At 41.2% G+C, this 12,568-nt stretch overlaps 1 protein-coding gene across 21 annotated transcripts in view; it reads left to right on the top strand.

Moving 5' to 3' along the window:
- OSBPL1A (oxysterol binding protein like 1A) overlaps nucleotides 1-12,532 on the top strand; it is a 237,688-nt gene extending 225,156 nt beyond the window's left edge. For all 21 annotated transcript variants that reach the window (XM_078347904.1, XM_078347903.1, XM_078347899.1 and 18 more), the window contains 7 exons: nucleotides 1,921-2,028; nucleotides 2,554-2,643; nucleotides 3,629-3,755; nucleotides 7,195-7,311; nucleotides 7,936-8,059; nucleotides 10,080-10,170; nucleotides 11,316-12,532. In XM_078347904.1, the coding sequence (XP_078204030.1) occupies nucleotides 1,921-2,028; nucleotides 2,554-2,643; nucleotides 3,629-3,755; nucleotides 7,195-7,311; nucleotides 7,936-8,059; nucleotides 10,080-10,170; nucleotides 11,316-11,418 (760 nt within the window). In that variant the 3' untranslated portion in view covers nucleotides 11,419-12,532. The remainder of the gene's footprint in view (nucleotides 1-1,920; nucleotides 2,029-2,553; nucleotides 2,644-3,628; nucleotides 3,756-7,194; nucleotides 7,312-7,935; nucleotides 8,060-10,079; nucleotides 10,171-11,315) is intronic.
- The last annotated feature ends 36 nt before the right edge of the window (nucleotides 12,533-12,568 follow it).

The following is a 12,568-nucleotide window of genomic DNA, read 5'->3' as shown; positions in this document are numbered from 1 at the left end:
CTGGAGCATTTCAGATTTCCAGTTTTTGAATTTGGAGTGCTCAACCTGTGTATTGTTGGTGTTGTAATGTAAAATGGTAGAGCCACCCCAGAGGACAATTTGGCAGTTTCTTATATAGTTGTTAACTGATTACCACATGACTCAGCAAGCCTACTCATCTTTATTTACCTTAGAGAAATGGAAACTTACATTCATCCCAAAACCTATATACAAATGTTTATAGTAGCATTATTCATCATCACCAAAAACTCAAAACAGCTCACATGCCCTTGAGTGGGTGAATGGCCACTGTGGCTTATCCATACAGTGGAATCCTACTCAGCACAAAGGAAGAATGAATTATTGATATGTAGAGCAACACATGAGTTTGAGGTGCATTATACAGATAGAAGATGCAATCTCAAAAGGTAATCTACATGTATATGATGTCTGGAAAAGGAAAAACTATTGCGATGGAGAACAGATCAGTTGCTGGGATCAGGAATGAGTTGGAGATCCAGGAATTAAGAGTGGAGAAAGATCTGATTACAGGAGAAGCATAAGCGAAGTCTTTGGGGGTGGAGGAGTTGTTTAGGATTCTGATTGTGTTGGTGGTGGTTACAAAGATCTGTACAAATGTAGACTAGAACACCAACAAAAATGAATTTTATGTAAATTAAAAAACATATATCTAAGGAAAATACAAAGGTATAGCAGTGGCTCATGCCTGTAATCCCAGCACTTGAGGAGGCCAAAGCAGGTGGATCACCTGAGGAGTTCGAGATCAGCCTGGCCAACATAGTGAAACCCTGACTCTACTAAAAATACAAAAATTAGCTGGGCATGGTGGTGTGTGCCTATAATCCCAGCTACTCGGGAGGCTGAGGCAAGAGAATCACTTGAACCTGGGAGGCAGATGTTGCAGTGAGCCAAAATCGCACCACTGCTCTCCAGCCTGGGTGGCAAAGTGAGACTCCAGCTCAAAAAATAAATAAATAAATAACGAATAATAAAACTTTTTTTATTTTTATTTTTATTTTAGGTTTGGGGGTACATGTAAGGGTTTGTTCTATCCATAAACTTTTGTCATGGGGGTTTGTTGTTCAGATTATTTCATCACCCAGGTACTAAGCTTAGTACCCAATAGTTTTTCTGATCCTCTCCCTCCTCTCAACCTCGTCCCTGAAGCAGGCCCCAGTGTCTGTTCATCCCTTCTTTGTGTCCATTAGTTCACATCATTCAGCTCCCACTTATAAATGAGAACATGTGGCATTTGATTTTCTCTTCCTGTGTTAGGTTGCTAAGGACAATGGCCTCCAGCTCCTCCATATTCCCGGAAAAGACATGAATCTTGTTCTTTTTTATGACTACATAGTATTCCATGGTGTATGTGTACCATATTTTCTTTATCCAATCTGTCATTGGTGGGCATTCAGGTTGATTCCATGTTTTTGCTATTGTGAGTAAGTGCTGCAGTGAACACTCACGTGCATGTGTCTTTATGGTAGAGTGATTTCTATTCCTCTGGGTATACAGGATTATAAAATCAGAGTTTATTCACATAGGTGAGTTTTTTCCTTTGGTGAGCTGGAAGGTACTTTCTCTAGAAAGTGCTAAATAGACTTTATTTTCTGTCTCTAGCTTTATTTAAATGTTTCGTGACACTTTTGAATGCTTAAAATGATTATGTACGTAGTTTATTTGGAGTTTGGTGGAAGCATATCATTTTTTCTTAAACTGTTACTTCCTTTTAAGAAACAATGGGCAAATGATCTCAATTTTGCTGTGAGTTAACATCAATAGAATTTTGAAACTCTGAGGACTTAGTTATCTTGAGCAGCCTAGTTTGTTATCCTGAGTAGTGGCATTTGGAGCAAGTGCACTTTTTAAACAAAGCGATACCTCTCACTTACTTTTTTGGGATTGGTTTTGTTTTTTTAGACACAATGAGGCATATACGTGGACAAATCCTACCTGCTGTGTGCATAATATTATTGTGGGTAAACTCTGGATCGAACAGTACGGCAATGTGGAAATCATAAACCACAAGTAAGGCACCTTGGGGTACTTCATCCGTTCCTTCACTTTCATCAAGCAGATTTAGTGGACTTCAGTTTTTTTGTTTTGTTTGTTTTTAAAGAAAAGCTCTAGAACAGGCTGATGAAAATTTAACAATCAGGCAATAGAACTAACTCTTAAATGACTAGAAGCCCATTTATTTAATAAACGTCTCTGATTAAGGAAGACTGTGAACCTTAATTCCAATCTCAGCTCATTTTGCTTCTTTTGTTTAGTGGGGGCAAGGGAGATGGGCATGGAAGTTACTAGAAGGAGCTGGGTGCCCATTCTTTGTTACCTTAGGCAAGTCACGAATTCTTTCTGCACCTCACATTTCTTTTTGTTATGGTGGGAACGTTACCAATCGAGGATTAATCGTTATCACCTTAGTATGGAGCCTGGCACACACAGAAAATCCGTAAACAGTAGCTGCTGCTAGAAAAGTTATCACAGTTATTTTTCTCTACTACTGCATTGGTAATAAATGATAATCTGGACTTACTATTTTCTTTGTAGGACTGGGGACAAGTGTGTGTTGAATTTTAAGCCATGCGGCCTTTTTGGTAAGGAATTACACAAAGTTGAAGGCTACATTCAAGATAAAAGGTAAAATTTCCATTTTAAATGTTGAATAATACACATTTTGTTCACTAGATAAAATGTCAGTATTGAAATACATTGTTGGCTGGGCTGGTGGCTCATGCCTGTAATCCCAACACTTTGGGAGGCCGAGGCAGGTGGATCACAAGGTCAGGAGTTTGAGACCAGCCTGGCCAGCATAGTGAAACCCCGTCTCTACTGAAAATACAACAAAATTAGCTGGGTGGGGTGGTGGGAGCCTGTAATCCTAGCTACTCTGGAGGCCGAGGCAGGAGAATCACTTAGACCTGGGAGGCGGAGTTTGCGGTGAGCTGAGATTGCACCACTGCACTCCAGCCTGAGTGACAGCGAGACTCCGTCTCAAAGAAAAGCAAACAAACAAACAAACAAACATTGCTATAACCTAGGAAACAAGCATTGTAATAAGTTGAAAAATCTTTCTTCTACAAGTGTATTTCATTGAAGAACATGATTTGGTTGGGCACAGTGGCTCACACCTGTATTCCGAGCATTTTGGGAGGCTGAATGGGGAGGATTGCTTGCAGCCAGTTCAAGACCAGCCTGGATAACATAGTGAGACCCCATCTCTAAAAAAAAATTTTTTTAATTAGGTAGGTGTAGTGGTACATGCCTGTGGACCCAGTTACTCTGGAGGCTAAGGTGGGAGGAACCCTTGATCCCAAGAGGTTGAGGCTACAGTGAGCCATGATTACACCACTGCACTCCAGCCTGAGTGACACAGACCTTGTCTCAAAAAATAATAATAATAGAAAATCTGATTCGAACACACCTTTATAGTAATCTTCCATTATAGCAAAACAGATTATGGCCATGCCACCCTGAGCATGCCTGATCTCATCTGCTCTTAGAAGCTAAGCAGGGTCAGGCCTGCTTAGGACTTGGAAGGGAGTCCACCTGGGAATACTGGGTGCTGTCTGCTTTGAAAAAACAAACACTGGTTTGTTAACTAAACATCCTTTTTTCTTGACAGCAAAAAGAAGCTCTGTGCCCTCTATGGGAAGTGGACTGAATGTTTATACAGTGTTGACCCTGCCACATTTGAGGCTTACAAAAAGAATGATAAAAAGAATACAGAAGAGAAGAAGAACAGCAAACAGGTGAACATTCTGTAAGGTGGTATCGAAGGATAACTGGACTCTTCAATGTGTGCTAATCCTGGAGGTGGCCTATTCCAGGGACACAGTTTGACTTTCTTCTTCCTTGTTTCTAATCCATGTCACTTTTCTCTTTTTAATAATCAGATATTTGCTTTAACAGATATTCAACACAGTCTTGTATAGGATATGGACATGTACCAGTTTTGTAACTGTGGAGCAGTTATATGTGGGACTTTGCTTTAATTCACATAGCTTGGAATGTTATGGAGTTCATCTTAACGAAACAAATTTTCTTTTCCTCCTGTTTATGTGCACTGAAGGTTGAAATTGAAGATTTAAAATTTCCTGGCTGGGTGCAGCGGCTCACGCCTGTAATCCCAGCACTTTGGGAGGTCAAGGCACGTGGATCACCTGAAGTCAGGAGTTTGAGACCAGCCTGACCAATGGTGAAACCCTGTCTCTACTAAAAATACAAAAATTAGCCGGGGTGTGGTGGGGCATGCCTGTAATCCCAGCTATTTGGGAGGCTGATGCAGGAGAATTGTTTGAACCTGAGAGGCGGTGGTTGCAGTGAGCTGATGTTGTGCCATTGCACTCCAGCCTGGGCAACAAGAGCGAAACTCTCTCAAGAAAAAAATTCCTCCAAAATTCTCTCTGACATTTCATGTTTATCATCAGTTTTGTTGCCTTCTTCCTTATCATGAAATTACTGATGGTAAGACCGTCATAGTTAAAGGAGTCATCCGTGGGCTGCTATCTTCTTCTTACTAAACTTTCTTCTTTGTGGGGCAGTTAGATCCCAAAAGGGGAGGCATGCGGCTTTTTGTTGCATGGTCCCAGGTGGGCTTCAGTGGTTAGCAAACTCCTGCCCCTTCCCTCCAGGCATAAATGCTCAGAGCTAAAGAGGACTGCACCTCTTTGGACAGATAGTATTTGTTTGAGGTTGGATTCCATTCCAGCAACCAAGATAATGGTTCTGAGTGCAAACTCTGGGTTAGTATCTTAGCCCCACCACTGATGAGCAGTAGAAGCCCAGATTTCTCATCTGTCTGCCTCAGTGCCTTCATTTGTAACATGGGCATTATAATAGCACCTACCTGTTAAATGAGTTAACAAGCATAATGGGCTCAGAACAGTGTCTGCTCGTAGTAAAGACTGATAAAGTCATTTCTGCCTAAAGTACTTCCTCAGACAGGCATCTTGAGCATCTTCTGTGAGCTTATTAGAAATGCAGGCTGCCTGGCTTCTCCTCAGACCTACTGAAGGCCAGTCTCTGGGGCTCTTCAGCATTTCTTATGCATGTGAAAGTTCAGGAAGCCCTAAGATCCCTCAAAGCAGAAGGTGTATTTATGAGTGACTTTCTTTGTAGATGGAGTTAAGCTTGAGCCCAAAGTGAAAAGCGGTTTATTAAATGGCCGGAGCATTCTGCTCTCCAGTGGCTGGGGTTGTTTCCTTCTTTGTTTCCCTTCAGCTGTGTGTGCACAGTTCTGCTTCCCTCCTTACATCCCATGTTCCCGCCCATAAGAACCAGGCACCGGCTGTGCTCCACAGCCAGGAGGAAACTGACGTGCCTGAGAAGGGCAGGTCCAGGATTCTGGGACCTCCAGCACAAACTCCTCGGCTGCAGCTCCTGCTAATAGGAAGCACCTTGACAAAGACAATCTCCCCAACACACTTGCCTTCCAACTCTCTTTACAGAGTGGGGCGGCCAGGAACATTGGCGAAATTCCAGGGAATATTCTTTATATCCCTTAAGTTCCTAGTCAGTCTGTGAAAAAGTGGGTTTTCCCCTTGGAGAGAGCAGGTATTCGCACACATCCACTGCTTTTCTGGTCTCTCATTCCTGTGTGCAGCTACCTGCCATGGATTTCTGACGTCCCTGAACATAGACGCTGCGGGAAGTTTGTATCATTAGTGTTGTCATCTCTGCTATTTTGTGAACTGTATATTCACTGAATTTGTCTCAGCTAGTAGTTCTAGATTTGTTCACTGTGTGATGCCGAGGTTTGCACAATGATGAAACCACCTAATGATTTCTCAGAACATATCCCTGTCCTTAGGGAAATATATATACATTTACAAATTGTTATGTTTATGTTACATATATTACCCTTCCAAAGCCTTAATTCGTATGTTTAAAACAGCAGTCAGGACATCTCCTCGAGGGATTGTTGCATAAAGACCGCATACACAGAGCATTAGCATAGCTGGGGCCGCGGGGAGGGGAGCCTGAGGAAACGCTGGCTTCCCATGTAGCCTAACATCTTTGTAAATTCTCTTTTCATCAGATGCACTAAGAATCCCTCCTGGTTTTGTGCCATTGATAAATTTAGTTGACTTTTCCAAGAGCATAACCTTTTTTTGTTCTCAGATTGTTCCTCTCTAGTGTGTGAATTCCACGACAGTCAAGTAGTGACTCTAGCACCCCAGTGCTGGGCCTCCAGAGGTTCCTCAGTAAATACTCAAATGATGCTTTGGGAGGCTGAGGTGAGAGGATTGCTTGAGGCCAGGAGTTCAAGACCAACCTGGGCAGCATAGAAAGACCCTCATCTCTGTAAAAACATTAAAAAAAAATTAGCGGGGTGTGGTGGCACACGCCTGTAGTCCCAGCTACTTGGGAGACTGAGGCAGGAAGATTGCTTGAACCCAGGAGTTTGAGGTTACAGTAAGCTGTGATTGTAGCTGCACTCCAGCCTGGGCAACAGAGCAAGATCCTATCTCAAAAATAATAAATAAAAATATTCAAATGAATTATTTTAGTCTTTAAAAAGGAAACAAGCCTTAAAAACATAAAACACTATAGGAAAGAGTGATGATGATAATGACTTCAATGCAGATAACACTAAATGGCACAGCCCTTGAAGCTCAGGAGACTCATAGCACCCGCTTGGGCATCAGCAGGTATTCACTGGCTTCCCACACTCTGTTAAAAGGATATAAGAATTATTACTTTTCCTGAGAACTGAGGAAAAAAAGGAAAAAAAAAGGTTATAAGAATTAGAAGGTCACAATGTCCCTGCCCTCATGTAGTTTACATTCTAGTGGTGTGCAGTAAACAATGGTTTACAATTTGTAAGTGTATATATATTTTCCTAAGGATAGAGTTAACGTTCTTAGAAATCATTTCATCATTGTGCGAGCCTCATACAGTGAGGTGTATGTATTCTAATCTATTTTTTCATGGTGTATGTATTCTAATCTATTTTTTCATGTGGAAAGCCAAAAGTTCCAGCACGGTTACTGAATTATCAGTCATTTCCCCTACCTGGTCTGCAATGCCAATACCGAATGCCATATAGCAGATTTCTCTACATGCTCTGCTGTAACCTTAGGGGACTGCCATCATGTTTACAGTCTGTTGTGGACTGAAATGTCATCATGTGGTGCTAGACTGTCTCTTAAAACCTTTCACTTAGTGTTCATTGGTTGGTTTTTCTAGATGAGCACTTCTGAGGAGTCGGATGAAATGCCGATGCCAGATTCTGAAAGCGTGTTCATTATCCCTGGAAGCGTTCTCCTGTGGCGAATAGCCCCACGACCTCCAAATTCTGCCCAGGTGAGACTGGGCTTGCTGGCTGTGGCCTCACTGTCTGTGTTCAGCATTGTGATGCTCTTTCCTGGCACGTGAGGGGCCAGCCCAGGCAGCATGGAGACAGGCAGGCTGGCATCCTGAGCTCCCACTGGCTCTCGGGTGCTCCCTTCTTGCCTGAGCTCAGTGCATCATGAAGGCATCATGCTGTCCATCCCTCTGGCATCTGGCCAGGAGGAGGATGTGTTAGGTAGGACTTCACTGGGGCTTAATAGTTACTTAGCAGTACAACTGGTCCTTGTTAAATATAAGCTGGTACAACCTAGTCAGTACCAGCCCTCCAGAGCCAGCAAGGATGATTTTAATAAAGATAAAAGAATGTTGATTTTTGCTTAGAGTTCTATTTCAAGTTGATCACGATAGAGGATATTTATTCTGCAAAGCCTGCTTTGAGATGTTTTTGAGACAGATACCCACAGATGGTGCATATTTTGGTGAAAACATTTAGATTATGTGTGATCTGAGAAAGACTGACCATTGTTCCACGAAAGGGAGTGGGTCGTTGTCAAGTCAACCCTGTTCTACTTTCAGGGCTTTTCATTTTGCGTGATGCCTTGGCATATGTTAATTGTATCCTTTTGCTTCTTTCAGATGTATAATTTTACTAGTTTTGCAATGGTTTTGAATGAAGTAGACAAAGACATGGAGAGTGTGATTCCCAAGACAGACTGCAGGTTACGACCTGACATCAGAGCCATGGAAAATGGAGAGATAGGTAACTAGCATCTGCTGAAGCTGCCAGTGAAGACTCGTTTCTTAGGGGTTGATGCTTTGTTTTATTCTTCATGATTGTTAGCATCATTGGAGTACTAGCATTTTTAGTCTTAGAGATGGTTTAAATTAACATTCAGTTTAAATTCAGTAACTTTTATTTTAATTTGGAAATCTGAGCAGACCTTATTAGCTCATATTATTTTGGTAATACTCCCCTGAGAATTTAATATACTGGAGATGGCCAGAGGCCTATTCTGACTAATTATGTCACTGTCTACTTCAGAATTTATGTAGCACCTCATCAGCCTCAGAGGAGAGTGTGGCCTCCCCTTGGTTAATTATAACTTACATGTTTTTGTGTGTGGGTATACTAGATGTATATACTTACGGAGTATGTGGGATAGTTTGATAACTGGCATACAGTGTGTAATAATCACATCAGGGTAAATGGGATATCAATTACAACATTTTAAAATTTAAATTTAAATTTTTTTTTTTTTGAGACGGAGTTTCACTGTTATTACCCAGACTGGAGTGCCATGGCACGATCTCGGCTCACTGCAACCTCTGCCTCCTGGGTTCAAGCAATTCTCCTGCCTCAGCCTCCTGAGTAGCTGGGACTACAGGCGCGCACCACCATGCTTAGCTAATTTTTTGTATTTTTAGTAGAGACGGGGTTTCACCATGTTGACCAGGATGGTCTCAATCTCCTGACCTCATGATCCACCCGCCTCGGCCTCCCAAAGTGCTGGGATTATAGGCATGAGCCACCATGCCCGGCCTTAAATTTTTTTTAATACAGAGTCTCTCACTCTGTCTCCCAGGCTGGAGTGCAGTGGTGAAATCTTAGCTCACTGCAGCCTCTGCCTCCTAGGTTTAAGCTATTCTTATGCCTCAGCCTCCTGAGTAACTGGGACTACAGGCGCATGCCACCACACCCAGCTAATTTTTGCATTTTTAGTAGAAATGGAGTTTCACCATGTTGGCCAGACTAGTTTTGGACCTCCTGACCTTAGGTGATCCACTGATGTTAGCCTTGCAAAGTGCTGGGATTACAGGTGTGAGCCACCCCACTCAGCCCATTTTTCTTATACTGTTAAATTTCTTCCAACTCAGTGGTTCTCAAAAGGGGGGCATTTTCTCCCTAAGGAAACATGTAGCAAAGTCTGAAGACTTTGGTTGTTACTTTTTGGGAGGGACTACTGGCATCTGCAGGCCAGGAATGCTGCTAACATCCTCTGCTGTACCAGGCAGCCTCTTATGATATAGAATCATCACATCCCACATGTCATAGTGCCACAGTGGAGAAAAAGCTTGAAAAACTGTTTAAATTTCTTTTTTGGGAGGAGGGGGTGGTGGACAGACTGGCTTGTTGCCCAGGCTGGAGTGCAGTGGCATGAACTGAGCTCACTGCAACCTCCACCTCCCAGGTTCAAGCAATTCTCTTGCCTCAGCCTCCCAGGTAGCTGGGATTACAGGCATGCGCCACCATGCCTGGCTAACTTTTGTATTCTTAGTAGAGATGGGGTTTCTCCATGTTGGCCAGGCTGGTCTTGAATCCTGACCTCAGGTGATCCGCGCACCTCGGCCTCCCAAAGTGCTGAGGTTACAGGTGTGAGCTACCATTAAATTTCTTAAGAATGGAATCTGAAGGAGCTCTGTGAGGTCTAAGAATTTAGAATAATTTCACATTTATTTAGTTTTTACACGCAAGTTTTCACTGATAGATTTTAACACAGTTCTTTTGGCCTTAAGAATAAACAGGTTGTTCTTGGCAAAGACAAGGTTGTTAAGAGCATAGGCAGTCAGAGATGCTGCATCTGTGATACCAGCTCTGACTCTTACTAGCCCAGGTAGCTGTTACATTTTTTGCTTCGTTTTTGACTCTGATATTTGTGTTTTAATAAAAGGGAAACGATGCTGATGCATGTAGATGGTTCTCTTGTGAAGTTATTGTGTTTAATACTGTGACTGGCATCCTCTGCGTAGAGTGTTAATGCTTCATATTGATGATATTTTAGATCAAGCTAGTGAAGAAAAAAAACGACTTGAGGAAAAACAAAGAGCAGCCCGCAAAAACAGGTCCAAGTCAGAAGAGGACTGGAAGACGAGGTGCGTGCCTGAGTCGGGATGTGAGGCTGCTGTGTGCAGACAAGGCAGGGTTGCCAGACACTGGGACCCCAGAGCAAGGGCCTACCTGACACAGACCCTGCCAACTTGTTACAGGCCTGAAAAAAGTTATTTCCACTGACTTTTATCCATTCATTCATCCATCGTAGATGGACATAGGTCGATTCCCTATCTTTGTTACTGTGAATCGTGCTGTCATAAACATGGAGATGCAGGTATCCCTTTGATACATTGAATTCCTTTCCTTGGAATAAATACCCTGTAGTGGGAATGCCAGATCATATAGCAGTTAAGTTTTTTAAAGAACTCTCCATGCTGCTTTCCATAGTGGCTGTTCTAATTTATATTCTCACCACCAGTATATGAGCTTGCTTTTTCTGCATCCTCGCCAGCATGTTATTGTTTCTTTTTAATAACAGCCATTCTAACTGGTATAAGATAGTATCTTGTGGTTTGTATTCATGTTTCTCTTGTAATTAGTGATGTTGAGCATCTTCTCATATCCTTTTGGCTGTTTGGATGTCTTCTTTTGAGAAATGTCTATTCATGTCTTTTGGATTATGTGTAGGATGGTATATTAGAAAAATCTTGGTCTTTAACATTAAACCTAAATTTGCCAGCAGTGACTAGATTGGGCAAGTTATTTAACTGCTTTAGACATTCAGCTTCTCCTGTGTAATATGCAGCTTTAAGAGTCTGAACGGCATTTACTCTGAACCAGGTGCCTTATACACTGTGGTGGGTATGCTGTAAATTTTAATTTCTTTATCCTAATTTACTCCTGACTGCTTAAAAGAATGGCTTGTTGTGGAAAATAAGAGCCAGCCTAGAGGATAAACCAGTTAGACAAATACGTTGTTCGAACCACCCTATTAGAAGACCATTTCTGTCAAGTAGCTTAGATGCCGGTGGGAAATCATCATCCCTTGGTATCATTACCTCTTCTGGAATATTATTCTGCAGACCTGTTCCCTAAGCAGAAAAACAGCATCACTTCAGCATCTCTTTGGAAATCCCTCACTCACAGAATGAACTGCTGCAATAGAAAAATACTGCAAGCTAGTGAAGAAACAGCCTGTGATTTTGAATCATTTCTCCTGTAAGTCTTGACCTTTTTCTTTTAACAGGTGGTTCCATCAAGGTCCTAATCCCTACAATGGAGCACAGGACTGGATTTACTCTGGCAGCTACTGGGACAGAAATTACTTCAATTTGCCTGACATTTATTAAAATGGATACAAGTCAGGGTGTTTGGCTAATCTATAAATAAGTCTTAAACCTGTGTTTTTAAATTTTTTCCCTTGGTTTCTACTTATCTTTAAAAAGAGAAAACACTCATGAGATAACTGCATTTCACCCAACAAAATTAGGGTATAAGGTGATAATGGTGATGAAAGTCTTAGGAAAAATGCATAATTTTGCTATAAAATGTACTTATTTGGAATACTATTTTATATAGAAGTAAAAGAAAACTGCTGGGGAATATGCTTTTTATGTTTGCTGTTGCCATATTTACTGAAGGTTTATACCTAAATGTAACTTTAGCTTTATGGAACTATATAGTAATCCCAAATCAAGTTATTTTGAATATTTTTATGCTGTCATGCTTGAATGTTTTAGATGTAATCTTTGACATATTTAGAACTCTCCTCCTATACAATGTTTATGTGCTCAAATGTAGAGGTTATGTCATTTTGTGAAGACTCCATTGACAAGATGGCTTTTATTCATACTGATCCTCCCAATTTTATCCCTTCCATCTTCCAAGAAAAAAAGATGCCTGAATATTCAAAACAAGTATTTCTGATTTGAAAATAGTTCTAAAGAATTAAACTGGAAAAGTATTTCATTTACTTAACTCTGAATTTACTTTTACAGTTTTCTGCCATCAGTATCATTAAAATGTTTACATTTGAACTGAAAATATGTATGAAATCTAGCAATTCACAAAAATGCCCTAGAAATACAGATTTTAATCACCATTACATAATGACAAACCTTGTTAAATGCTTCCATTTCCAGTGGCAAATGCCACTAGAGAAATTAAGTTGCACTCATGTATGTATCAAACTATATAAAAGGAGGTCTTGTGCATTTCAAGTTTGCAAGGTACCTGTATACTTAAAATGTGTGTGGAGACCTACTGTATAGCAGCTTTGCCCCTTTAATTGGGGTACATTAATCTTAAATCTTACAGTATTTATCCACCCAAACCCCAGACTGAGATATTACTCCCAGGGGCCTTAGGTAGCTGCGAGTACATAATTTTAATTGCTGTCTTGAAGTTAACAGGTGTTATAATGAAATAATCTACCTGATTCTAAATAAAGGCTTTAGAATGTTCCCCCACATTGTGGTTTCTTTTAAATATACTGTCCTT

Source organism: Callithrix jacchus, chromosome 13, assembly GCF_049354715.1.
Source record: "Callithrix jacchus isolate 240 chromosome 13, calJac240_pri, whole genome shotgun sequence".
NCBI classification, from domain to species: Eukaryota; Metazoa; Chordata; class Mammalia; order Primates; family Cebidae; genus Callithrix; species Callithrix jacchus.
This window is presented reverse-complemented; position numbering and strand designations above follow the sequence as displayed.